The sequence below is a fragment of the Glycine max genome, chromosome 17 (assembly GCF_000004515.6).
Source record: "Glycine max cultivar Williams 82 chromosome 17, Glycine_max_v4.0, whole genome shotgun sequence".
In the NCBI taxonomy this organism is placed as follows: domain Eukaryota; kingdom Viridiplantae; phylum Streptophyta; class Magnoliopsida; order Fabales; family Fabaceae; genus Glycine; species Glycine max.
The window spans coordinates 30,826,298-30,851,937 of record NC_038253.2 but is presented as its reverse complement, the minus strand read 5'-3'; the positions used below and the strand labels follow the sequence as shown (position 1 = coordinate 30,851,937).

At 37.0% G+C, this 25,640-nt stretch overlaps 1 protein-coding gene across 5 annotated transcripts; it reads left to right on the top strand.

Annotated features, from left to right (window-relative positions):
* Positions 1–12,517: 12,517 nt before the first annotated feature.
* LOC100790179 (GRIP and coiled-coil domain-containing protein 2) lies at positions 12,518–24,922 on the top strand. Of its 5 annotated transcripts, none has more exons than XM_006601020.4 (9): positions 12,518–12,751; positions 13,107–13,246; positions 14,177–14,828; positions 14,987–20,841; positions 21,837–22,674; positions 22,779–23,449; positions 23,867–24,008; positions 24,100–24,181; positions 24,265–24,922. In XM_006601020.4, exons 2-9 carry the CDS (start codon positions 13,196–13,198, stop codon positions 24,365–24,367), a joined length of 8,394 nt encoding a protein of 2,797 aa, XP_006601083.1. In that variant the 5' UTR covers positions 12,518–12,751; positions 13,107–13,195; the 3' UTR covers positions 24,368–24,922. The 5 variants fall into 5 exon arrangements, with proteins under 5 accessions (XP_006601083.1, XP_006601084.1, XP_006601082.1 ...); XM_006601021.4 differs by having other exon boundaries at positions 12,519–12,751; positions 14,177–14,815; positions 14,998–20,841; positions 22,779–23,461; XM_006601019.4 differs by having other exon boundaries at positions 12,519–12,751; positions 22,779–23,461.
* The last annotated feature ends 718 nt before the right edge of the window (positions 24,923–25,640 follow it).

Genomic DNA, 25,640 nt, shown 5'->3' with positions numbered 1-25,640 from the left:
TAACGCCTCTTAGTGTTGCTGCCCATTTTCTTTAAGAATTGCTAGACTTCACTAAAAAAAGACCTTGGCAGAATCCATAGCATGTTGGAACTTGACTGACCTAATAAGATTTTTATCAAAGGCCGATACAAAGCTAACGGGGGTCCTCTGTTCGGGTTTGTACCCTATGCCCCACAAGGAATCAACATCATTGGCAGTGTAGATGTGATCCAGGGAAACATAGGGTGGGAAGAGGTGGAAGTCGAAGCCAATGCAGTGGAACGAGGGACCCTTGGACCCGAAAAGGAAGGAGGAGGCAGCACATTGGCACTAGTGGTCGCCACATCGACACTCAGTAAAGGTGCAACAACAGTGGATGAGGGCACCATAGCAGAACCAGCCAAACCAACTGGCACACTCACTTCAACAGCAACAAGAGCGACCTCATGAACAAACACAACAGAAGGAAGTGGAGGGGCAAGAGTAACACCAACAATAGCATCAGCAGCATGAGCCTTGATGGCTGATGGAGCCAAAGGCACATCTTGCACACTTGAAGGGCGACCTGAACCGAGCGACAACCCTACAGCCTGCCTCAGGGCATGAAGGCTCAAAGAGGCCCTTGACTTCTTGTGGCCTGACAGCCTAACACCATCATCTCGCTTCCTCTTAGCCAATACAAAGGAAAGGCTTTGGGAGCAATCTCATCACTAACAGGGCCAACCTCAGTAGCAGGTTGACCCCCTTATCCAACAACAGAAGCAGTAATAGATGGTGGCACAACACCACTGCTAGGTCCGACCTTCTTCACGAGAGGCCTCCAAGCAAAGTCACCTATAATACCTGTAAAACAAGCAACAACAACACAACAAGTTTTAGTTCAAGCCTCAATGCAGTACAAATGTAAGAAAGCAAGACACAACAAAACATTTATCGTCCAACGCAGAGAGGGGATCGATCACCGAGGGAAGAGACAAAATGGCCCATGCGTCCAGCGAGGCTGATAGTGGCTCCAAGATGGCCTTGGCCTCCCTCTCCACGAGGGTCAACAGGTCTTCATCAAAAGACTTAAACCTGGTGGGATAAGCCTGCTAGCAGAATGAGAAGCAGAGCTCCCCATCCTTGTTGAGCATCAGTGGCAAACCATCAACCACGACACCCGTGTCGAGGACCTTGAAGAAACGGTCCTTGAAACAGCAAAAAACGTTCGAGTCAAACTCGAACTACTTCTTGGACACGCTGTTCAAGGAGACCCAACCAATTTTTCCCATCAATTTCATCTGGAAGACATACAAAAAGACTAACACATTGGGTTGGATGTTGAAGAAGGGGCACAAAATTTCAAAAGCTCCCACCATTGCCCAACTGTTTGGGTGAAACTAAGAAGGAACCACATTCAAGTGCTTAAGCAGAGCATATTGGGAGATGATCAAGGGAGAACAAGTCTGAAGACCTCAAACAAGCACCTATACATAGAGAAGAAGGGGGAACTACCCGACGTCGCTCGCAAGAAAGGGAAGTCATCACTCCCACAAGCTTGAACGACTATCTTGCAGGAGTCCTCAGGCTTGCCAGCTTTACTTGGCATTGCAGAGCAGTGACACTCACCCCAGAGGTGAGAGATGACTTATACGTTAGAACATCGTCCCCCACCCACTCATAGCCAACAACAGCAAGTGGGGACGATGGCGACCTAGCGCTATGGCTTCGTCACACACAGGGAAATGCCCTAACATCCCCACCACTACCTTTCCTCACTCCCTTAGAAGTAGAAGAGGGAGAATCACATTAACCGGGATAGGCTCCTCGGAAGCAATGGAAATCCACGCCCTCCCACGAAGGTGAGAAGTGCCTCCACCAATACAGCGTGAAGCCTTCACCCTCTTTGAAGAGGATGACTCGCCAACGGAATTGACCTCTCGGTCCATCATGGGTTGCTCAATCGAGCCCCAGAATCGCTGTTACCCATGTTGATGGTGGAATCAGACAAGAATGAATACATTATTTGAGAAAATGAATACCTTAAAGAAGCAAAGAAAATGAACAGAGAAAAATCGCAAGAAGCAAGCAAGGAAGCAAGGAAGTTTCGAGAAAGAAGGCAAAAATTCAAAGTAACGGTGACCCGAAATCAAACGTTCGCTCCATTTAAAAGGGAAACAGACTCTTCGGTAACTAGCGGGAGTGGAAGTGGTGCCCTAAATTTTTGCACACGCCTACAGCAGCAAACAAAACATAATGTTTGTCTTCAATGCACCCTCCAATGGTCAGAAAAGGGAAAAGTTGACAAATCTATAGACTTCCTTTACCTGACACGTCAAACTTACCTTGTAAGATCAAAGACATGTCCATCCCAGACAACTTGACAGAAGCAACCCAAATAGCACTTGGCTTGGGGATTTGACAAGCCAGGTAGACCTACAGTTCTCACACTTGTTGAGGTTACCACACCTGACACCGAACAACATTCTTCCATACTCGGGGGCTTGATAAACTCGTCTCCCTCCTACTTGTCAAGGCTACTACCGCGGACATTAGATAATCTTCAACACTGGACAACCTCTTTTGTCTGCAAGCCAACTCAGAGCTTGGGGGGCTTATGTACTGTCCAGGGTCTAAAAAATACATGTGGCACCTTACACGACACTTCGAGACACATGTCAACCCTCCACGTCAGTCTTGGAACAGGAGCACGAACACTCGACCCTTAGCAGCCAGGCTCCCTAATTGCTAGGTTATCTCCAACCTATTAATATTTGAATATATTTGAATCTCTTTATCTCTTGGAAGGTAGTTAATTATCTACAAAGCCACACATTATCTACAAGGTACATTTATCTACTAGTTTTTATCTCTAAGCTACTTTTTATCTCTAACATCATCTATAAGCTACCATCTATTATTTACAAGTCGGTAATTATTTGCAAAGGCTATAACAGTCCCTACAAACAAGGACTCACATCTCCACTCCACTCCTATAAATGTCAGGTTCCATCGAACCCTCAACACACCACATATTCGCTCACACCTTGAGCTTACACATACTTGCTCTCATACGCATATACTTGCTTTATTCTCCTAACTCATATACTTACTTGAGCGTCAGAGTCCTTTGTTTTGTAGGTCCCCCCTCCTGTCCTCCTAACAAAGGCACCTCTCAAAGCTGATGTGTGAAGTCCGAGAGCCCACCTTAGCCATATCCATCCTAATGTGTGCCAACTCCAGATTTTGGTAAGTACACTTCTCATCAGACAACTTCAACTTAATAAGTCTCGTGGTGACTCCATCTTTGATAGAAACCTTATATTAAGAAATTATAGTCTAAATACCCATAACATCTAAAATACAAATAAAGCTATAAGAAAATTTGATATACGAAGATTAAAACAAATGAAAATTTTTATTAAGCACATTACCATGAAAATAGTTAGGTTCACCATTGGTGTTTTCAATCACATGAGAATTAGAAAAGTGTCAACCCATTCAATGGAGTGCTAACATCATCACAATGGTGAATCACAGTCTTAAGATGAAAAAGCAATTTATACTCATGTCTGGTTGCTCTATAAGAACCATTGTTTTCAACAACTTCAAAGGAGTTGATAGCATTAAACTTCGCTTTCCTTAAAGGATGTTGAAAATTTCCTGAGCATGGACTTCCTAATAGTGGCCTAAATTTTAAAGCCTTGCATGGACTTCCTAATCATGTACAACAAAAGAAAGAATTACAAAATTAACAACCAAAAAAAAAGATTTAAAAAATAGTCAAAAGAAATAATAAGTATAGGAAAAAAAAACCTCACAAAAGAATCAATAAGGACCATTTCCATAGCTAGAGCTTTGTCAGGATGACTCACACGAACCATCTTCCACAAACGAATAACCCTTACTTTAAGCTTACAAATTTGTTTTGCTGGAGAAACATCCCTAACGTTGTCAAACATCTTCCTAAAGTAAGGGAAAAGAAGAAGGAAATGACTGGAAGGTGTGAAAAAATACCAACCTAAACTACCATTTTATAAGTATCTTGTTCATACTCACAACAGGTGCAAAAACGAATACTCGTTCACACTGATCATGCCCCTTCCCCCCCAAAAAAACGTATACGTCAAAATGAAAAGGGAATTATGTCAACTCTATTTACGATTGACTTATGAGTGAATGAAAGCTTGTTGAATGAATGTTGCCAACGTTGAATACTGATTGAATACAGTACGTACATGCTCAGTAAAGCATATGCTGAGGAAGAAAAATGGGAGTGCACAGAGCCAAAAAGAATAAAATCCAAATGTTAGTAGTCAAACCATCTTGTACACAACAAGAAAAGAATCAAAGAACTAGAACTGCAACTGGTTAAAGCCATCTCCAAAAGCAGAAAGAATCTTTTTCATGGAATCTTTGAAAATTGATAATCTGTTTTTATAAAAAATCTAAAAAATGAACAACTACTATACTATTAAAAACATTACGTATTGAACAAAAAAAGAGGGTAGAACCGGATTGTTCCTGTAGATTGAACAATAATAAAGCTCTTGATAGAAAGTTGGGAACTTGGGGTGATGCTAGGTGCACCCAGCATTTTTTGGTAATTCCAGAATTACCCCTGCGTCTTCTTCTTCCTTTTTTAAGTTGTTTTTACTGGTTTGTGGCATTTGCGCTTCACTTTCTGCTCTGTTGGTTTTTGTCGTTGAGTGAGGTGCCGCTTGGGTGGAGGTGAAAGTGTTACCGGTGGGTGGTGGTTGTTGTGGTCGTTGGAGGCACACCAGGCACACGAGTTGGTGTTGTTGGTTTCCCTGAGTGAGTTGATTTGTATGCTTAATTTCAACATACGGATCAAATTGATCCGTAAGGTTTATATGGATCAACTTGATCTGTATGGTTTATATGGATCAAGTTGATCCGTATGGTATATAGATTTTGAAATTTGTAAAAAAAATTATTTGTTTATATGTGTATTTGAAATAATTCGTATATAGATTGATATATGGTTTTTGGTTTTTAATATATATGGTTATGAATTGTAGTGTTTATAAAATGGTATGCAGTAAAAAATCATGTTGAGTTTTATATGATATTATATGTATAGTGCAGTTAGGTGTTGTATGTTTGTCATGTGGAAATTTTTAATTTGTTGTTAAGATGGATGAAGATCAATGAATGTATAACAGTATAATGTCTGAAGAAGTTGATATGGATGATTAAAATGAACAAAAATGTGGTGTGAATGAACAACATGTTGATTGTTTGGATGCGTTCAATACTTCTTAGGTAATAATTTTCATTATTGTTATCAAATTGATAAAATGAATGTCCCTTTGAAGACTAAAATTGTGTGGGTTGCGTTGTAGGTGTTTGCTACCCGAGATGATGTTTTGCAGTGGGCTCGATCAGTTGCTCATGAAAACAGATTTGTGGCGATGATTATGAGGTTAGATATAAACACTGGTATTAAAGGAAGGACATTATTTGTGTTAATTGGTTGTGAAAGGAGTGGTCAGTATAGGTCTAGGAAGAAAGATTTTGTTAGAAGAGATACTGAAAGTATGAAATGTGGGTGTCTCTTCAAGCTTCATGGAAAACTAGTGGTTGGAGGGCAAGGTTGGATGGCGAAGTTGATGTGTGAGAGTCATAATCATGAATTGGCGAAGTCATTAGTTGGACATTTATACGTTGGACGATTGACTAAGGATGAAAAGACAATTATTGCTGATATGACAAAGTCAATGGTCAAACCAAGAAACATTTTGCTAACGTTGAAGGAGCTCAATGTCAATAGTTGTACAATAATCAAACAAATATACAATGCAAGAAGTACATACCGTTCTTCCATTAGAGGAAGTGATACTGAAATGCAACATCTAACGAAGCTTCTTGAACGGGATCAATATATTTAGTGGCATAGATTAAAGGATGAAGATATGGTACGTGATATCTTTTGGTGTCACCCTGATGCAGTGAAGTTATGCAATGCATGTAATTTGGTGTTTTTGATAGATAGTACCTACAAAACAAACAAGTACAAACTCCCACTACTTGACTTTGTTGGAGTGACACCAACGGGGATGACATTCTTTGCTGGTTTTGCATATCTGGAGGGTGAACGTGTTAATAATGTGGTATGGACTTTAGAATGGTTTCGAGGTTTTTTTTTCTAAGACGTGATGCCCTCCCTGGAGTTATTGTGACTGATAGAGACCTAGCATTGATGAATGCAGTGAAAATTGTATTCCCTGAGTGTACAAACTTGTTGTGCAGGTTTCACATCGACAAGAATGTCAAGGCAAAATGTAAATCCCTAATTGGTCAAAAAAATGCTTGGGAGTATGTGATGGATGCCTGGGGAAGTTTGGTTGATTGTCCTTCGGAACATCAGTTCAATGATTGTCTTAAGAAGTTTGAAATTGTTTGTTCACCCGCCAATGTTTGTTGACTATGTTAACGAAACATGGATAATCCCCCATAAGGAAAAATTCAGCCTGGACGAATAAGGTGATGCACTTAGGAAACACAACAACAAACATGTATGAAAAAGTTAAAGTTTTTCTATTAGGGTTGATGAATTTTAATTATTGTATTTGTTTATTGTTTTTTGTGTATTTCAAATGTAGGGTTGAATATGCTTATTAGGCTTTAAAAATAGTATTACAGAATAGCCTTGGAGACTTATGTAGTTTTTGGGATGCCATGAACAACATGATCACGTTGCAACACACTGAAATTAAAGCATCCTTTGAAACAAGTACACATGTGGTTGGACATGTTTTTAAAGTTACCTTATACAAGAGGCTTCTTGGCATGGTTTCAAGGTATGCTTTAAATCAGATTGCTGCTGAGTATGATCGTGTACATTATGCTGACAAGAATCCTTCTCATTATGGTTGTGTCATGAGAACTACACATGGTTTTCCTTGTGCATGTGAGCTATCTAAATATATTCTTGGTAGCATCCCACTAGATTCAATCCATATGTTTTGGAGGAGACTAAGTTTTTCAGACCAAGGGTTATCTGAGCCCCAAGTGACCATAAAGGAAGAGATGGAAACCATATCTAAGCGATTTGAGGAACTTGATGTTTATGGTAAAGTAACTCTAAAGAGTAAACTTCGGGAAATTGCATACCCTAATCAAAACTCTATGTGTCCTCCTCCAGAAAATATCAACACTAAAGGTGCACAGAAGAAACCCATGAACAGAAACCAATGATCAACAAAGTGTGATCCGTCTTATTAGGAGTATATTGATGCTTTACATTCTGTGCAAAATAGTAATTCTTTAGTGAAGCGTAGTGCATCATCTTCTGACTAGCCCATTCCAAGAAGGACCATGCTGATGTTGGATTAATTTCATCCATTTATACATGATTTCATTGACAACATTGTGGATGTCAAAGCTGACGATAACTGTGGATATCGTGCGATTGCTGCTTTATAAGGTATGGGTGAAGATTCTTGGTCCTTGGTGCATAACCATTTGCTTAAGGAACTTGGCAAATGGTAAGATGATTATATCAAGCTCTTTAGTGGCACAGACAGATTCGAAGAATTAAGGAGGTCCCTACTTGTTGATGGGTTATCCATGGTATGCAATTTATGTTTTGCTTTTTAAGAATTAACTTTAAATAAATGTGATGTGTATATTTATTTGATTCAGGTTACTATGGATAAGTGGATGGATATAACCGAGATGAGATATGTCATTACATCAAGATATAATGTAATCCTTGTATCGTTGTCGCTACAACAAAGTATGACGTTCTTTCCTTTTAGAAGTCAACCACCAACAGATTCTTTTGTGCATCGCAAATATGTATCGGTCACGTTTATGATAATTATTTTGTTTACGTAAATTCAAGATAGTCCTATTTTTAAATTTATGCAATCATTTGTGTTATAATAACGTAAAATTGTTTGTGTGTGTACAACAAGTTTATTTAAAAGACCATTGTCCTTTACCGCCTCTAGCATTGTTATGGTCTAGGAATTGTCATCCTCAGGCAAAGTAGTGGTCAACTCCATATATTAGTATAATGCATAAGTACAAAAACTTGGTGATGCTGAAAAGAGACTATGTTGACATAACTGAAGACTGAACATCTAGCTTCTAATGACTTTGTAATGTCCTACATTAATATATAATTATTAGGCTGCATATTCACATAATTGTCAGTAGCTTTGTTACATTAAACTTAATTGTTTAAGGTGTAGAACTTATGAATTTACTGTTACGCCATTAATAGGGTTACCTGATACGTTTAACGGTTACGTAATTTAAAATAATTTGTTAATGTTAACCCTAATATTTAGAGACATAAACATAGACTAAAAATTATAAACCAAAATAAGTTAACATTTACAAAATGTTTGGGAAAACCAAAATGTTGTCAAATACAAGAAAATTATAAACATAGTCCAAATATTAAAATATAAAATGGATGACGTCTATGGCTGATCCGTGCGCTGCCTTCATCACGACCTGACATAAACATTGCCCTCTGCTGTGACACCCCTAACGATCATTAAGCAGTCTTTCATGACCTCGTGTATTTCTGTGCCTGCAGTGACTATCCTTAGGTTAAGCAAACACTCAAACCTTTCTTTGATTGCTTGGCAAGCCTCTTATGACATTGAAAACAACCGATAAAGTATTACATTATTTCAAAATTAAACTAAATGACATTTAATAGAACATTAATGCAACATTATTTACCACTGCATGTCTAGGCTGCTCCACATCAGAAGGGGCATGTGCTGGTGCTGCTGCTGGTGCCACTAGGACCTCAAGGATACGTGGCTCCATATATGTGTCATCCTGCGTCACAGGTGGATGTTTGGCCGGATCAGTAGGCTATGCCGGTGTCATGAATGGATGAGAAATCATGAATAACCACTGCATGTAATCTGATGCACATTGTCCTGACACAACACAAATCTGCCCCACTGCTGCAAGATAGTTAAAGAAATGCATCCACTTGTCAATATCTTCAAATGATAACATTGAACCCGTGGAGGAATGGTCTGAACATATCCAAATTGCCACACCACCCTCTCTGGTCAGTGTCTGACGACAACGGGATCCCATCATATATAACCTGAAAAACATGAAATTAAATCAAAATCTCGCACTACACAGTGATCACCGTAAGGCATCCAGCAAACATCAACAATCGTCAGTCCATCTAGATGTTTCCGATACACCGATGTTGGTAATGACTTTGAAGAAGCCTTTGTAGAAATCCACCGACAGACATGTGGTGACATCTCATCATAGTCTGGATCACTCAAAGACTCAGCAACAGAGGGAAAATGCTCATATATCCAACACTACAAAGATTAGATCAAAATAAAACAAATGTCAAATTAACATATTAAAAACATATTAATAACATTTTCAAAACAATTAAATTATAATAATTGACAATAATTACCTGTAATAGGGTGATGTAACCAGCAAGCTATTGGTTGCCACTCTTACAAGCATTATTCAAATGATCATACATATGAACTAGGGTGGCAGCTCCCCATGCGTAGCTTCCACTCTGACTCAAGTCTTGAAAAGCGTATAAAAAAACAACATGAACATATGTTGCACTAACAAATGCAACAGATAGGCACGAGCTGCAACAATCCAATGTCCAGCTTCACATTTACTCTGATAAATATTTTGTAGCCACGATAGGCATATGTATGCCCCATGACATTGTGCTGTCTCAGCTCTAGCTTCCTCTCCGGAGACTTCAAGTAACTCCACCAACATCAAGACTGCTTCGTCGACATGTAGAGTCTCAAAGTTGTGGAATGCGTCTTTAATAGGAAGATATAAGTTCTCGATCGCCAGTGTCCACTGAACATGCGATCAAATGACTTAATCATGTGGCAACGACTAGCCCTTCAATTTCAGGAGCAGGCCTCCCAAATTTTTGAACTTTCCTTCCACGGGAGGATAACTTCAATTCAGGACGTTCCTACAAAAAAAACTAAATGATTAGACAACTTATAAAAATAATAATTAAAATTGTGACAAATTTAAATAATAACAAATACTTAACAAATAAATTTAATTAAAAATTTTAAATACCTCTCCATTCCTTACGATGACTGCAACATGGTCACCATAGTCAGTCAGCACTAATGGGTCACACGACCCACCTGGAAATCCCTCAGCATCATCAATAGCTTCTTCAGCATGTGTATGTACGTCTTTAGTCACGACAGTATCATCCTCAGTAACAGGGGCAACTTCTTGTTGCCTATGTGCGGATGCTGTAGGCCTTCGTCGCTGGGGAACATCATTTGAATGATGATGATCCTCTCTGCTCAGGGCTCTACCTATAACCCTGCCTAAGGCACGACCTAACCCTCTAGTTCTAACCATAATCTACAAATTTTGACACACATGCATTTTTTGGTCAAATTCAATATTTACTATTAAAATAAACATAAACAACTACAAAATTTATAACTTCAAGTAATATATGACTATTTTTTATTGAAATAAAATAACACCATTTAAAACTATTTCATATCAGCATATATGACTACATAATTAAAACACAAAATTCATAAATAAAATAACAACTACATAATTAAATAATATATGACTATTTTTCATTGAAATAAAATAACATCATTTAAAACTATTTCATAACAGCATATATGACTACATAATTAAAACACAAAATTCATAAATAAAATAACAACTACATAATTAAATAATATATGACTATTTTTCATTGAAATAAAATAAACATAAACAACTACAAAATTCATATATTTACTATTAAAATTTATAACTATTTCATAACACCATGCAATCATACATATTATTTTTTAAAACACAAACAATATCTATTTTTCAAACAAAACTAACAAATAAACTACCTATTTAAAAACATTTTCAAAACATAAATACCTATTTTTAATTTGTTTATTTGAATTAAAAAAGGTCTTTCGGATCAAGTTGATCCGTATGACTCATACAGATCATATAATACTTACGGATCATGTTGATCTGTATGAATATACAAAAAGAAAAATGAAAATGCAGCCATTAACGGAGACGCGAAGCTTACCTCGATGACAACAAAACAGAGTTGCAGGTCCTCAATGCCGACAATGAACCACCCAATGCGCGGCAAACGAACCTCCAAGGAAAGCAAACGACATTGGGAGGAGAAAAAGCTCGAACGTCGTCGTGAAAACAACCAAACGACGCAGGGAAGAGGAACGTACAGAACGCGTGAACAATGTTGGGTGTACAGGTTTTGTATTGTAAGTGAAGAGCATTTTCGCCCATTCACTTAAAATGCTGAGTGTACCTAACAATACCCGGAAACTTGTCTTGTTATAGATAGCCCAACATCACTTCAACTTTTTTTTTTTTTACAAGAACACTTCTACTTTCAAGTTGACCAAATATATGTCAGTTGAATAATAGTATTTTATTCTTTTTTATAAACATGCATAAAAGCATGAATTTTATTTACATTATTATTTAATAGTAAATTTTATCAATTTTTATAATAATTAAAAATTATATTTTGGATAATTTTTAATTATTTTATAGTGTAAAAATAAAACTGTTTGATAAGTTGTTTATGAAAAAGATTAATTTTTATTTAATATGAGTGTAAACCTTTTTAAATTATTAATCAATAAAAACCATTTGACTATTTAAATAATTGAAGTTTAACAAATTTATTATAGATAATGATTTATGATAGAATAAAATATAAAATAAAATATTTTTATAAAATTATAATGAAACTCTTTAAAAATATTAATTCAATTAAAGTGTCATAAATAAATGAAAAAATAATTCATATACTCGTATATATAATATAATATAATAAATTTGTTTACTTATTTCAAAAGTCACATTTACCCTAATTTTTCAATTAATTAGTAATATAAGTTTTTTACACTCACGATCTATAAAAACTAAATTAAATTCTAGATAAATACAATATTCAAAAGCAGCATCATGATGCTTTTGTTGCTTAAGAATATTTTGAAATGTTGATTTTAATCTTTATAATTTAATTTTTATAAAAATTTAATACATGTTCCTATACTTATTAAAAATAATACATAATTTTAGTCTTTTTTTTTATAAAAAATTAAAACATATATTTCTAAATATATAAAACACTTTTTGGGATCTAGACTACGTATTTTTTTATTAGAAACAATTTAATTCAAATTAAATAAGATAATTATAAGTAACAAAATTTTTCCTCTAAGAATATAAATATAAATACACGGTAAAGCATATTGATTTTTTTATAAGAATTAAACAACATTTTGAAATATTATGTGAGAGAAGAGTATACTTCACCCCACAGCATATAAAGTTTTTCACACTCGAAAATTGCAGATGCTGCTCCCTTAAGAAACCGACACCAAACCATAACCGTCACTGGTCCAAACCCCAAACCTAACAATCATTTTTTTATTTATTGATTTATTTATTTAGTCTCTTTTTCGGGTCATAAAAATAAAATCCCACTTCTTTATTATTTTTATTTTTCTCTAAAAAACGAAAAATCGATATGGCTTGATTCGACACTTAAACCAGCGGAGAAAATAACGCTAGCGTTGCGTTTAGATCTGAGAAACGCTGCTACCAACAAAACCACCACCATTCCCCTTTCTCCTTCTTTCTCACACAAAAACAAAGAAACAGAAGAAGAACGATTCGATTTGAATAGCCATAGCCACCGCTCACCTCACCTCAAATGACACACGCTACGACGTCGTTTCAACAACCCTCAACCAAGGTTCTTCTTCTTTCTTCTTTCTTCTCTCCATAAGCTTTCGCTGTATATTTTTTTTATGTATTCATTTATCCAGTTTTTTAATTCATTATTTTCTGCGTTTCGAATCAGAAGGTTAGGTTATGCCTAGTTTGGCCGGTGCGGAAATGGAAATGATTTTTCAACACCTTCACACACAACACAAACACATTTCGTGTGTTTGTGTCTGTTTTTTTTTTTTTTTAATTTAATTTTGGGAGGATATATGCTATAAATCTTTTGATTTTTCTATTTTGTTTTGGATTGCGAAGGAGAGCGTATGATTGTGACTGTGTTGAATTTGATTCTATTCGGTGGTTTTGTTTGGGTTGTTGTGCAGTGTAAGAGGAGGATCTGAGCGATGACCATGACTCGTTTTTGGTGACTGCGGCGGTTACCGTGGGGAGCAAGAACGGGGTGGATCGGAAAATGGACCGGAACAAGAGCCGTACCGATCTGCTCGCTGCTGGCAAGAAAAAGGTATGTGATCTTTGCAATATTAATTTCAATTCTTGCTTTGTTAAGTGCGTGTGTGTTTTTGGAGGAAAATGAAGTGTAGCTGTTGTCTTTCAAGAGCGAGTTTTTTCTTGGATTTTGGTTAGTTCCTATTAGAGAGATAGGGAGTTATTGTCTAGGAATTAGTAAATTGTTGCACATAGAAAGGGTTTATGGATCTAAGTGTGTGGTGTACAGTATACACTGTGCTATAGAGAGGAAAATGTAGATTTGAAAACCAGTGATGAGACTATTAAGTATCAATGGCTTAGAGTTTAATTAAACTGAGACCTATATAATGAATCATGTATGCGTGTGAAGGCTAATTCCTTGATTTACTTGTGAGCATACTTCGTACACTAACTTATTTAGAGGATCCAAGTCCACTTAAGAAAATAGTGCAAGGGACTGTTCTGTACCCTGTAGAATTCACCTGTTCATTTATTTTGGAAGGCTGATGTGTATGCTTGATTGGATATTGATAGAACTGGTATCATAACTGCGAGAAAGAATGAGTTTTTTATTTAATGAAACTAGGGGGAGAAGCCCCCCGGGAACTAATGCACTGCACTGGATCATCTCCTTACACTGCTTTCTCAATTACCAAAAGTCCCCTAAACTGTTTACACTTTACAGTTATTCCTATTTATAGGCAGCTGCTGGTCTGCTGACATAAACCCTTTGCATGCCTAGTCCCCTTCTTTCTAACATAAACCCTTGTATTTCCTTGGCCAATTAACCTAACTAATGGGTGTCCATCAAATTTTTCTTTTTTATTATTATAAGATCAGAAAGCATGTGATTTTATCTTTCTCTTTCTACTTGATTCCTTCACTTTATGGTTTCAAAATATATAGGGTGTACAATTTACTGGTTGCAGTTCTTAATTTTTACTCTTCATGTTTTCATTTTCAGCTCCAACAATTTCGTCAGAAGAAGGACAATAAAGGTGGTAGTAGCCATGCAAAATCATCAAAAAAAGCTGGCAAGCCTCAGCTACCTGACTCTGATTCTGATGCTGCAAGTAGTGCCTCAATTTCAACGGTAACATCTCAAATTACTGATGGAAATGTTGAAGCTGACAGTCACTCCAATATGGTTAATACGGAATCATCAGAGTCACAGTCTATGGCAAACTCATTAGCTCACAACAATATTGATCCATCTGTTGATTCTTCATCCGTGGTCACTACATATGATACAGGCAATGAAACTGTATTGGATTCTAATGCCGAGGTAGCACATCAAGTTCATGGTGTCCGTGAGAATGATTCTGAGTTATCTGCCCAAGATCAAGGGGAAATCGCTCAAGACATTGGTGCTGATGTGCTAGAGGGTGTGTCTTTGAGAACTTCAGATAGCCAGGTTTCTGAAGGTGGAGCAACAAATGATCATGCATCTGTACCTGTTGCCGTTTTGCCCTCACTTGCTTCTGTTACAACTGCAGTGGGGGAGAGTGTTACAGATGAAAGAAAGTGTCAAAAGAGGGAAGAGTTGTTGCTTTTATCTGAGGATATACCCAATACATCTGTGATGCAAACAAGCGAAGATCAGGTAACAGATTTAGGTTGTGCCCTCTCTCTCTCTCTCTCTCCGTACACACACCTTCAATTTAATATTATATTATACCTTTATGTTTAGGTATTTGGATATTAGTTGGGCAGGTTGGGAAAACTAATACATGGATTTGATTTATAATTTATATTCTCATTTGTTGCTGGGTAGGGTCAATGCAGGAAGCTGATGGTTTGGACATGAAGAAATCTTATCAAAGCACTGATGCTGTGATTGATGGTCAAAAGCAGCTTCCTTTGTCTGAGGTTGGTGAGAGTGACCAGTATCTTTCAGGAATTGCTTTGGACAAGACTAGAGTTGAGGAGGCATCTCATGAAGCTGAGCAACTAGGCAAGTCAATTGAATTACTCTCCTCTCACGAGCTGCCAAGGGGAACTAATGAGTTTGATCCAGCCAGACCATTGGATGTCTCCTATGTTTATGATGCAAACTCAATTAATCTCTTGCAGCTGGGTGAAATTATAAAGGGGCTTAATGAAGAAGAGTGTCGGTTTCTGCTCGAGGCAAGAGGAGCAGTCTCTGATTTGAATCCTTTAGCCAGTAGTTCAGTTCTATCAGACAATGACATTTCAGAAGCATTTCAGAGTCTCAAAGAAGAATTGTTCATTGCAAACTTAATGAAAAATATATTTAACACTCAACTAGCTGAACAACTGGAGTTTGATGATCAGCGTCGCCAGTTGGTTGATGAAATATCTCAGCTCCGTGCTTCTCATAATCAAGTTAATGAGAAGAATCAACAACTTACTGAAGAACTTGCTAATTGCCGTGTTGAACTACATGATATTTCTAGCAAGAATGTAGAACTACAAAATCAATTTAATGCTGCCATGGCTGAGGTGGAAGCTCTTTCTGCCAGAGTGGTTGATCTGCAGAATAGTTTTGACGTGTCCCAAAAAGATTCATTGGAATTGTCCACAGAGTTGGCTGACTGCAGAGACTTGATCTCAAGTTTACAGGTGGAAAAGAAGGACATGAATGAAACACTTGATTTGACGATTGCTGAGAAAAATGAACTTGTGGAGGAGAAGGAATTTCATCTATGTGAAAGTAAGAATCTGGCAACTGAATTAGCTGACTTCAAGAGATTGATGGAAGGAGTAAAAGTTGAGAATTCCAACTTAATTGACAGGATCTCTTTGGTGACTGAAGAGAGGAATAAGATTGAAGCAGAAATTGAGCATCTCAGACATGAGATCGATAGGCTGTCATTAGATTTGGTTGAAAATAAAGATTTTGTGGCAAGTCTACAGTCAGAAAATTCCAACTTAAATGGTAACCTTGCATTGTCAGCTGATAAGATTAAAAATCTCGAAGATGAAAATCAAAGACTCTCTTCTCAAATCATTGTCCTAAATGAGCAATTGTCTACAGAAAAGGGGGAACAAATGAGGTTTGAAGGTGACCTTAAAGAAGCCGCAGAGCGCCTGGAACAAATTTCCAAGGAAAATGTGTTTCTCAATGACACTTTGAATAGGCACAAGGCCAAGATAGAAGAAATTGGAAAGGAGCGCAGCCAACTGGTATCTCAATCTAGGGACCTTGGAAATCAAGTTCATGTTGCACGTGAGCATGAAATTGCTATTATTGAAGATTCTCTGTGTATGGATCAGGATCCAGATGAAGTCTTTGATGATTCTCATGGGTTTGTTTCATTGAATGCTTCCTTGGATGAGGTGGAGAAAGTTCTGGTGAAGCTTGAAAAGGCAATCGATGAGTTGCATTCTCAATCAGTATCCTCCAGCAGGTCCGGTGAAAAAGTTTCTTCGCCTGTGGTATCAAAATTGATACAGGCTTTTGAATCAAAAGTACAAGAAGATGAGCATGAGACAGAAACAAGGGATTCCAGTGATGTTCAGTCATCATCAAACTCATTTATGTTAACCAAAAGGCAAATTGGAGATTTGAAAAAATTGCTTTCGAAGTGGAAGCTGGATGTTCAGATTGCGGGTAAATTATTCAAGGGGGAGCGAGATGATCGGAAAACTGGTGATGCGAAGTACAGTGATCTCAAGGACCAGTTTGAACAATTGAAGCAACATTGCTCGGATTTGGAAGCATCCAACATTGAACTTGCAGTTCAATATGAAACTGCAAAGCAACTTCTGGGTGATATTCAAGAAAAGAAATGCCTGCTTGAGGAATTCTATGATGCTTTAAAGCAAGAAGATACCTGTCTCAAAGCTAAAAATAATGAATTTTATGAGAAGCTTGGCTACTGTCAGTCCAAAATTAGTGAATTGCATACTGAAATGAATGATGTGAAACAAATTTCAAATGATATGGCTTCTACTGTTGGCAGTCAACTGGAAAATTTGCAGAAGGAGGTGACAGAGAGGGCAATGCTACTTGAGCATGGCTGGAATATGACTATTGCCCCGATTGTTGAGTTAGTTGGGAAGCTGAAAGAATCAGTTGGTGGAACTTTGTGCACAACTGTTTCTTCTGATGCTCATGGCAACTCGGATATCAGTCATCAGTTAGAAGTTTCAGTTAATGCAGCTGCTGAAATGATTTTTGATCTGCGGAAGAAACTTGAAGCTTCTTATTCGGAACATGAAATAGTGTGCACATCATATAAAGAAATGAATTCAAAATGTGATGATCTGCTTGGGAGGAATGAATTGGCTCTTAGTCTATTGCATAAGATGTACAGTGACCTGAGGAAACTTGTGCATGGTAATGGTGGCACTATGGATGAAGATAAGATAGATTTACAAAGTGAAGCGCTGCCTGATCTTCTGAACTATAATAGCTATCAGCCCATCTTGAAACATCTTGGGAATATATTGGCCGAGAAGCTGGAACTTGAGTCTGTTACCAAGGAGATTAAGTCAGAATTGATGCACAGGGAAACAGAAATGGAAGAATTGAAGATGAAGTGCCTTGGTTTAGATTCTGTTAGTAAGCTAATAGAAGATGTGGCGGGCATGCTGAATGCGGACATTTCAAAGATCGATATAAATAAATCACCCCTTTCTTGCTTAGATTCATTAGTCTCTAGTCTTGTACAGAAAACCAGAGAGGCTGAAATCCAGTATCACACAACTAAAGAAGGATATGGATCTAAGGAGATGGAATTGGCTGAATTGAAGGAAAAAATGCATTATCTAGACACACTTTGTCTTGAGAATGAAAATGAAATCCTTGTTCTGAAGGGAAGCTTACATCAGGCTGAGGAAGCTCTTACTGTTGCTCGTTCTGAATTGCACAAGAAAGCAAATGAACTTGAGCATTCAGAACAGCGGGTGTGCTCCATTCGGGAGAAACTTAGCATAGCTGTTGCCAAGGGGAAAGGGTTGGTTGTACAGCGAGATGGCCTCAAGCAATCCTTGGCAGAGACATCCAGTGAATTGGAGAGATGCTTGCAAGAGTTACAGTTGAAAGATACAAGGCTTCACGAGGTTGAAACGAAACTTAAGACATATGCAGAGGCTGGTGAACGTGTTGAAGCTCTGGAATCTGAGCTTTCTTATATCCGTAATTCATCTAATGCTTTGAGAGAGTCATTTCTTCTTAAAGATTCAATGCTTCAGAGGATAGAGGAAATATTGGAAGACCTAGATCTGCCAGAGCAGTTTCATTCCAGAGATATAATTGAAAAGATTGATTGGTTGGCTAGTTCAGTTTCGGGAAACTCATTGCCAATGAATGATTGGGAACAGAAGGAAGCTGTGGGAGGAGGCTCATACTCTGATGCTGGTTATGTTGTCACGGATTCATGGAAAGATGATAGTCAGCTACAACCAGATTCAGATGATTTTAGAAAAAAAATTGAGGAGTTGCAGAGTAAGTATTATGGGTTGGCTGAGCAAAATGAAATGCTGGAGCAATCATTGATGGAAAGAAACAGCTTAGTTCAGAGATGGGAAGAGCTTGTAAATAGGGTTGAAATGCCTTCACATTTGCAGTCTATGGAGACGGAGGATAAGATTGAATGTATAGGTAGTGCGCTTACTGAGGCTAATCATCATATAGATTCAATGCAGCTGAAGATTGAAAAATATGATAGCTATTGTGGATTGCTAAATGCCGATCTGCAAGAGTCTCAAAGGACAGTGTCTGCTCTTCAAGAAGACCTTAGTGCTCTTACATCTGAAAGAGAGCACCTTTCTGAGAAAATGGAGTCTTTGGTGTATGAGTATGAGAAACTATCATTGCAGACAAGGGAGGCTGAACTTGAGAATGGAAAGCTGCATGATGAAATAACTAGTTTGAAGGATAAATTGGAACACAAAACTGCAATTGAAGAACAAATTTTCACTATTGATTACAAGATCAGAAAGTTGCGAGACTTAATTGGTGATGCCTTGTCGGAATCTGAAACAGAAAATATGGTTTTCGGTAGTGCAAATATTGATTCCTTGGAAGAATTGCTGGGAAAGCTTGTAGAAAAGCTGAACATGGAAAGGAAACTATCAGCACAGACAAGAGAAGCTGAACTTGAGAATCAAAAGTTGCAAACTGAAATTTCTAGTTTGAAGGATAAATTGGAACAGAAAGCTGCAATTGAAGAACAAATTTTCACCATTGATGGTAAAATCAGAAAATTGCAAGACTTAGTTGGTGATGCCTTGTCAGAATCTGAAACAGAAAATTTGGTTTCTTGTAGTGCAAATATTGATTCCTTGGAAGAATTGCTGAGAAAGCTTATAGAAAATCATGCAAAGCTTTCATCAATGAAACCTGCATATGGGGTTGTAGGTGATGGACTCCATTCTCAAAAGGGTGATGCTACAGTTCATGAGGAAAGAAGTATAGATGTACATGATGAGGAGGCAGCAGATATGGATAGATATAAAAGAGATCTGGAGGAGTCTTTAAATGAATTGATACATGTGAAGGAGGAGAGAAATAGATCTTTGGAAAAGCAAATATCTTTATCAGGTGAAGTTGAAGCTCTGACTAAAAGAATTGAGGAATTGCAAGGGCTTCTTAATCAGGAGGAGCAGAAATCAGCTTCTTTTAGTGAGAAATTATCAGGTGAAGTTGAAACTCTGACTAAAAGAAATGAGGAATTGCAAGGGCTTCTTAGTCAGGAGGAGCAGAAATCAGCTTCTGTTAGAGAGAAGTTATCAGGTGAAGTTGAAACTCTGGCTAAAAGAATTGAGGAATTGCAAGGGCTTCTTAATCAGGAGGAGCAGAAATCAGCTTCTGTTAGGGAGAAGTTAAATGTTGCAGTCAGGAAAGGGAAGTCATTGGTGCAACAACGAGACAGTCTAAAGCAAACCATTGAAGAGATGACTGTTGAGATGGAGCACTTGAAATCTGAGATATACAACCGGGAAAACACTCTTGCAGAGCATGAACAGAAGTTGAGACTGTTGTCAACCTACCCAGATAGGTTAGAAGCTCTTGAATCTGACAGTTTGCTTCTGAAGAAACATTTGGAAGAAACTGAGCACCATTTGCAGGAGCATGAATATTCTCTGAAACTGATTTTGAATAAGTTAGATGAAATTGAGGTTGGTGGTGAAGGTCATATAAGTGATCCAGTGAAGAAATTGGAATGGGTTGGGAAGTTATGCTCTGATCTACATAGTGCTGTGGCATCTTTAGAACAAGAATCCAGGAAGTCTAAAAGAGCATCAGAACTACTCTTGGCAGAGTTAAATGAGGTTCAAGAAAGGAATGATAGTTTTCAGGAGGAGCTCGCAAAGGTGAATGCTGAACTTGTGGATCTCAGAAGAGAAAGGGATTCAGCTGAGGCTGCCAAACTGGAAATGTTTGCACATCTTGAAAAATTATCAGCCTTGCATGAGGAGGGAAAAAAGAGCCATTTTTCTGACATCATGGAATTAAAATCTAGTTTGAACCAAGTCTGCAAAAGCTTTGATGAGGTTCAGAATTTACTGTCTAATGCTTTTTTCTTGGATTTGGAATCTTATCGGAAAGTTGAGGCTAGTCTCGAGTCATGTATGAAAGGAAACAATGATAAAAATGTGGTGGATTCATCTGTCACCAAAGAACGTGATGGCATTTTACACTGGTCATCTGCTAATAAGGTATTAATATCACACATATATTCAATTAGTTTCAAATTATATGTTACATCAATTTTTGACATTTTCTGTATTTCTGCTTCATTTGTCTTTCATGTGGTATATTATGATAATGAGAAAGTGAGAATAACTATCATACAATGCTGTTGGCTGGTGTGTGACAACAGATGTTAGTTTAAAATATTGTACTATTATAAATTTTTGAGGTGTGTGGGTGATCTTTAATATTGCTTGATGTTCTATTTGAATATGCTATTGATCTATGATGTATCTGGTTTGCTCTGAATGCATCATATTCTAGGTTGCTCTTTTGTGCTTCCAGATGTTAATAGGATAAGGTTGTGTTCCTGGCATATGTTTGATGTTCTGTGAATGGTTATTTCTTGGAAATTTTCTTTTCTGATTTCCTGATGTATTGAACAGATTTATTCCATCTTTGATATCTTTAGGGTTATTATTTTATGTTATTTTTGTAGTTTCTGTTTCCTCAACCATGATTATACTGCTGTTGCTGATATTTGTAAATGAACACTGACTTTTCAAACTAGAAGAAAACAAATTGAGCTGTAGAAAGTAGAGATATTTGTTGTTTTTGGTTTCCTAGTTTTTGTGCATGTTTATGAGTATCTTGGTGGCATTCTTTCAATCACTTGTATGTTGAATGTAATTTTCTTCACTTATTTTAGCAATGTGAAATATGTTATAATGTGGTTTTAAATTAAGATTAATTGGAAATTTGGGATGTTGTCTTAGAATTAAGTCTAATTAGAATTTGAACATATTTATATTATATGAAATATTACAACTGCAATTCCAACTTAAACTCTCCCTCTCTGTTTTAAGTTCACGAGTCCAATTTTATTCTTTGAAAAAATGTGCCTTCTGGTTTGTCATTTTATAGATTTTTCTTGTAAGGCTTAATTGCACTCCCTGTTATTACTATTTTGTGTAATATGACCTAGTTTCCTTCTTAAATACTTGTGTATTGTGTTCTCCAGAAGAGCTCTGTGTCTGCAGATCCTTGGTCAGATTTTGACAGAATTGACCACTATGATGATAATACTATTGTTGAAATTTCTCGTCTATTTGGGCATCAACTGCAAGAGCTCATGTTGGAGGTCAGTTCTCTTAAGGAAAGAATAAACATGCACTCAAGTTTGACACAGGAACAAGACAAAACTCTATCTAAACTAATGGCAAGTATTCAAAGGGAAATGACTTCCCAAAAAGAGTCGTGTGAAACCATGAAGAAACAAGTAAGTGAGCGAGATGGGGAACTTATTGCATTACGTGGGAACGTTGCCTGCCTTTATGATGCATGCATTAATTTTGTCATTGTACTTGAAAATGAAAAAGCTGAACTGGTTGGAAGGAAGGTTGAATCTGCAGATCTAGGAATTAACTTGGAAACACCTTCATTTGATGATGGCATATCTGAGGAATGCATTAAAACCCTGACAGATAGACTGCTGTTGGCTGCAAAAGGTTTTGCTAGTATAAGAACTGAATTTTTAGATGCCAATCTAAAGGAAATGAAGGCTACTATAACAAATTTTCAGAGAGAGCTTCAGGAGAAGGATGTTCAAAGAGATAGGATTTGCTCAGAACTGGTAAAACAGATCAAGGATGCTGAAGCTGCTGCAAACAGTTACTCTCAAGATCTTCAAGCTTTTAGGCTTCAAGAACATAATCTAAAGAAAGAGGTGGAAGCAATTGAGGCAGAAAGGAAGATACTGGAAAATAGAGTGAATGAACTGCAGGATAGACAAGAAACTGCAGCTGAATTAGAGGAGAAAAAGAGATCTCAAACTGATTTACTGGCTGCCAAAGATCAAGGTGAGCTTTGTCTGATTCCTTCTCTTTTAAGAAGTGATCTTGTAATATTTTTTTTTATAAATGAGAAACTTACAACGTTTCTGGAACTTAATGGTTTATTGCAGAAATCGAAGCACTAATGCATGCACTTGATGAGGAAGAAACGCAGATGGAAGAGTTGACAAATAAGATTGTGGATTTTGAAATGGTTGTTCAACAAAAGAATCAAGAGATTGAGAACCTTGAATCTTCTCGTGGTAAGGTTATGAAAAAGCTTTCCATAACTGTTAGCAAGTTTGATGAGCTTCACCACCTGTCTGCAAGTCTCCTTTCTGAAGTTGAAAAGCTCCAATCCCAGTTGCAAGAAAGAGATACTGAAATTTCTTTCTTGAGGCAAGAGGTTACTAGATGCACTAATGATGTTCTTCTTGCATCACAAATGAGCAACCAGAGTTCTGATGAGATCTTTGAGTTCTTGATGTGGGTTGACACAATTGTGTCTCATGATGGGGTGCATGATATATATCCTGATATGAAGAGCAACAGTAAGGTTCATGAATGCAAAGAAATACTTCATAAGAAGCTTACGTCTTTATTGTCAGAATTGGAGAATCTAAGGGAAGTTGCAGAAAGCAAGGATGCAATGTTGCAAATAGAAAGGAGCAAGGTAGAAGAACTGAGCCACAAAACAGTAACTCTTGAGACATCCTTACATGAGAAAGAATTGCAATTGAATTTGCTTGAAGGTGTGGAAGACACTGGAAAGGGAGCTGGCACAAGCTCAGAAATTGTGGAGGTAAAACCAGCGGTGAGGAAATCAATCATTTATTTAATATTTGATTATTCCCACTAGTACAAGAATCTTATATTAAATCTGGATTAAATAAAATTCATATTCAAATTAGAACTTCAATTGGAATAAAACATGAAATATGTTATTGTGCATTACCTTGTCATGATCAATAACATTCTCATTATATTTGTCAACTTAGAAAAGACAAATATATTCTAGCAATTTGAAAGTTCATTTTTATGGTAGAGTTATCTTGGTTAAGATGTGTACTTTTGATTAAATATGATAATTCATACTTGCTTTTAAAAATAGTAAATAAATAAAACTGAGTAAACGGAAATTAAAGATATTTTCTTTTTGGTCAACATGACATTGATGCAGTTATGGTTGATTTGAATTTGTTTGACTTTTTTTTTATAGATGAATGATTGGTCGCCATCTGGTGCTTTTGTAACACCTCAAGTTCGCAGTTTGCGCAAAGGCAATAGTGATCATGTTGCCATTGCTGTAGATGTAGACCCTGGTAGTACTAGTAGGATAGAAGATGAAGAGGACGACAAAGGTAATTCTGTTTTACCAAACCAGTGTACTGGCTTCTGTTGTTTTCAGCATTGCCTGAAATTTAATTCTGGTTTCCCACTTTTTTGTTGCAGTCCATGGTTTCAAATCCCTCACAACATCCACAATTGTCCCAAGATTTACTAGACCTTTGACTGACTTGATTGATGGCTTGTGGTATGTATATTTTCCCCCCATGTTTTCATGGCTTCAAATTTCTTTTGATTTGACAAATGGTTTTTGCATTTGTATTCTTGCAGGGTTTCTTGTGATCGGACTCTAATGAGACAACCCGTCTTACGGCTTGGAATTATAATTTATTGGGCCATAATGCACGCACTCCTTGCATTTTTTGTTGTTTGAGGGTTGGAGGCACTGATTTGGATTTGTATGATTAAGCCGGCCACAGGAATTGCTGTGCCACCTTTATAGATTGGGGTTACATGATTGACTCCACTGATACTAGAAAAAGGACTCAGTTAAGCTGTACAGTATCTTCCTTCTGCTTGGTTCTTGTTGCAGTGTGAGACAGTTCCCAGTATAATAAAATTAAAGATGCTGCATTGCAGCTGCCAGAGTTACTGGCAGAGCATTGAAGAAAAGATGAGAAAGCAGACTGCTCAATATTTGAAGAGCAATGGATGAAGAGTCTCCGCAAACATCATTCCAGTTGGTGTTGTTTTTTTAATATAAAGATATGCCTTGAACAAGATCAATACTTATCTGTTGGAGGGATAGTTTGTCTTGAAAATCTTGGGACATTCTGGTGAGCTGGATAAATGACCAGTTAGGTATAGAAAAACGTAATTCTTTTGAACTTTGATTAAGGGTTTTTTTTTTTTTTTATCTGCTTAGCCATTAGAAATTTCAGTTGCCATTCTTTGTATTCTCACATCAATCATAGCATCGTTATGAGTATTTTTGGCAGTTTGTCAAGCATTAAAATCTATACATGTAAACTTGGACGAAAACCTAAATTAATATCTAGCCGATTGGTCTATTCAAAAGTAGTGTTATCTTGTTTCTTTCACAGACCATCCGAAACTATGTTGGACCTCTCGGAACTAGCTAAGAAAGTGAGTGAAATTATAGACTAGACTCTGCATCATAGCACATGAAACTTCTTAGAAACATACATGCCACCAACACACTTGTATATTTACCTTTGTTGTTTATTAGTAATTTTCTTCTTTCATACTTGAGAAGGAGTTTAAACATTTTGATCTATATTTTTATGCACTATATAATTGTTGTCAAGTTATTGATCAAGCTTGCTTTGGATGTCACTATTCTTTTTGTTAAGCTGGCAATAGTTCTAAAGTCATGAGCTTCTAATTGCCCTTCTCATTGGTCCATTTATGATTCTCTTTTAATCCAAGATAAACCTACTTTCACTCATTAGATTATATTTGTGAATTGTTAATTTGTAATTGATGCGTTGGGTTAATTTTTGTGATCTGCTGAAGTGTTAACCATGTTTTAAATGGCTAGAAAGTATAAACAGTGCAAATGCTTTGACTTAACGCTTGGTGCTATCTGCGGGATTTTTACTAAAAGGTAAAAAAAATTAATTTTTCCATTTGGAGTTTGATTTTAAATTATTATAAAAAATAAGATAAATCGTGACAAGTGTTGT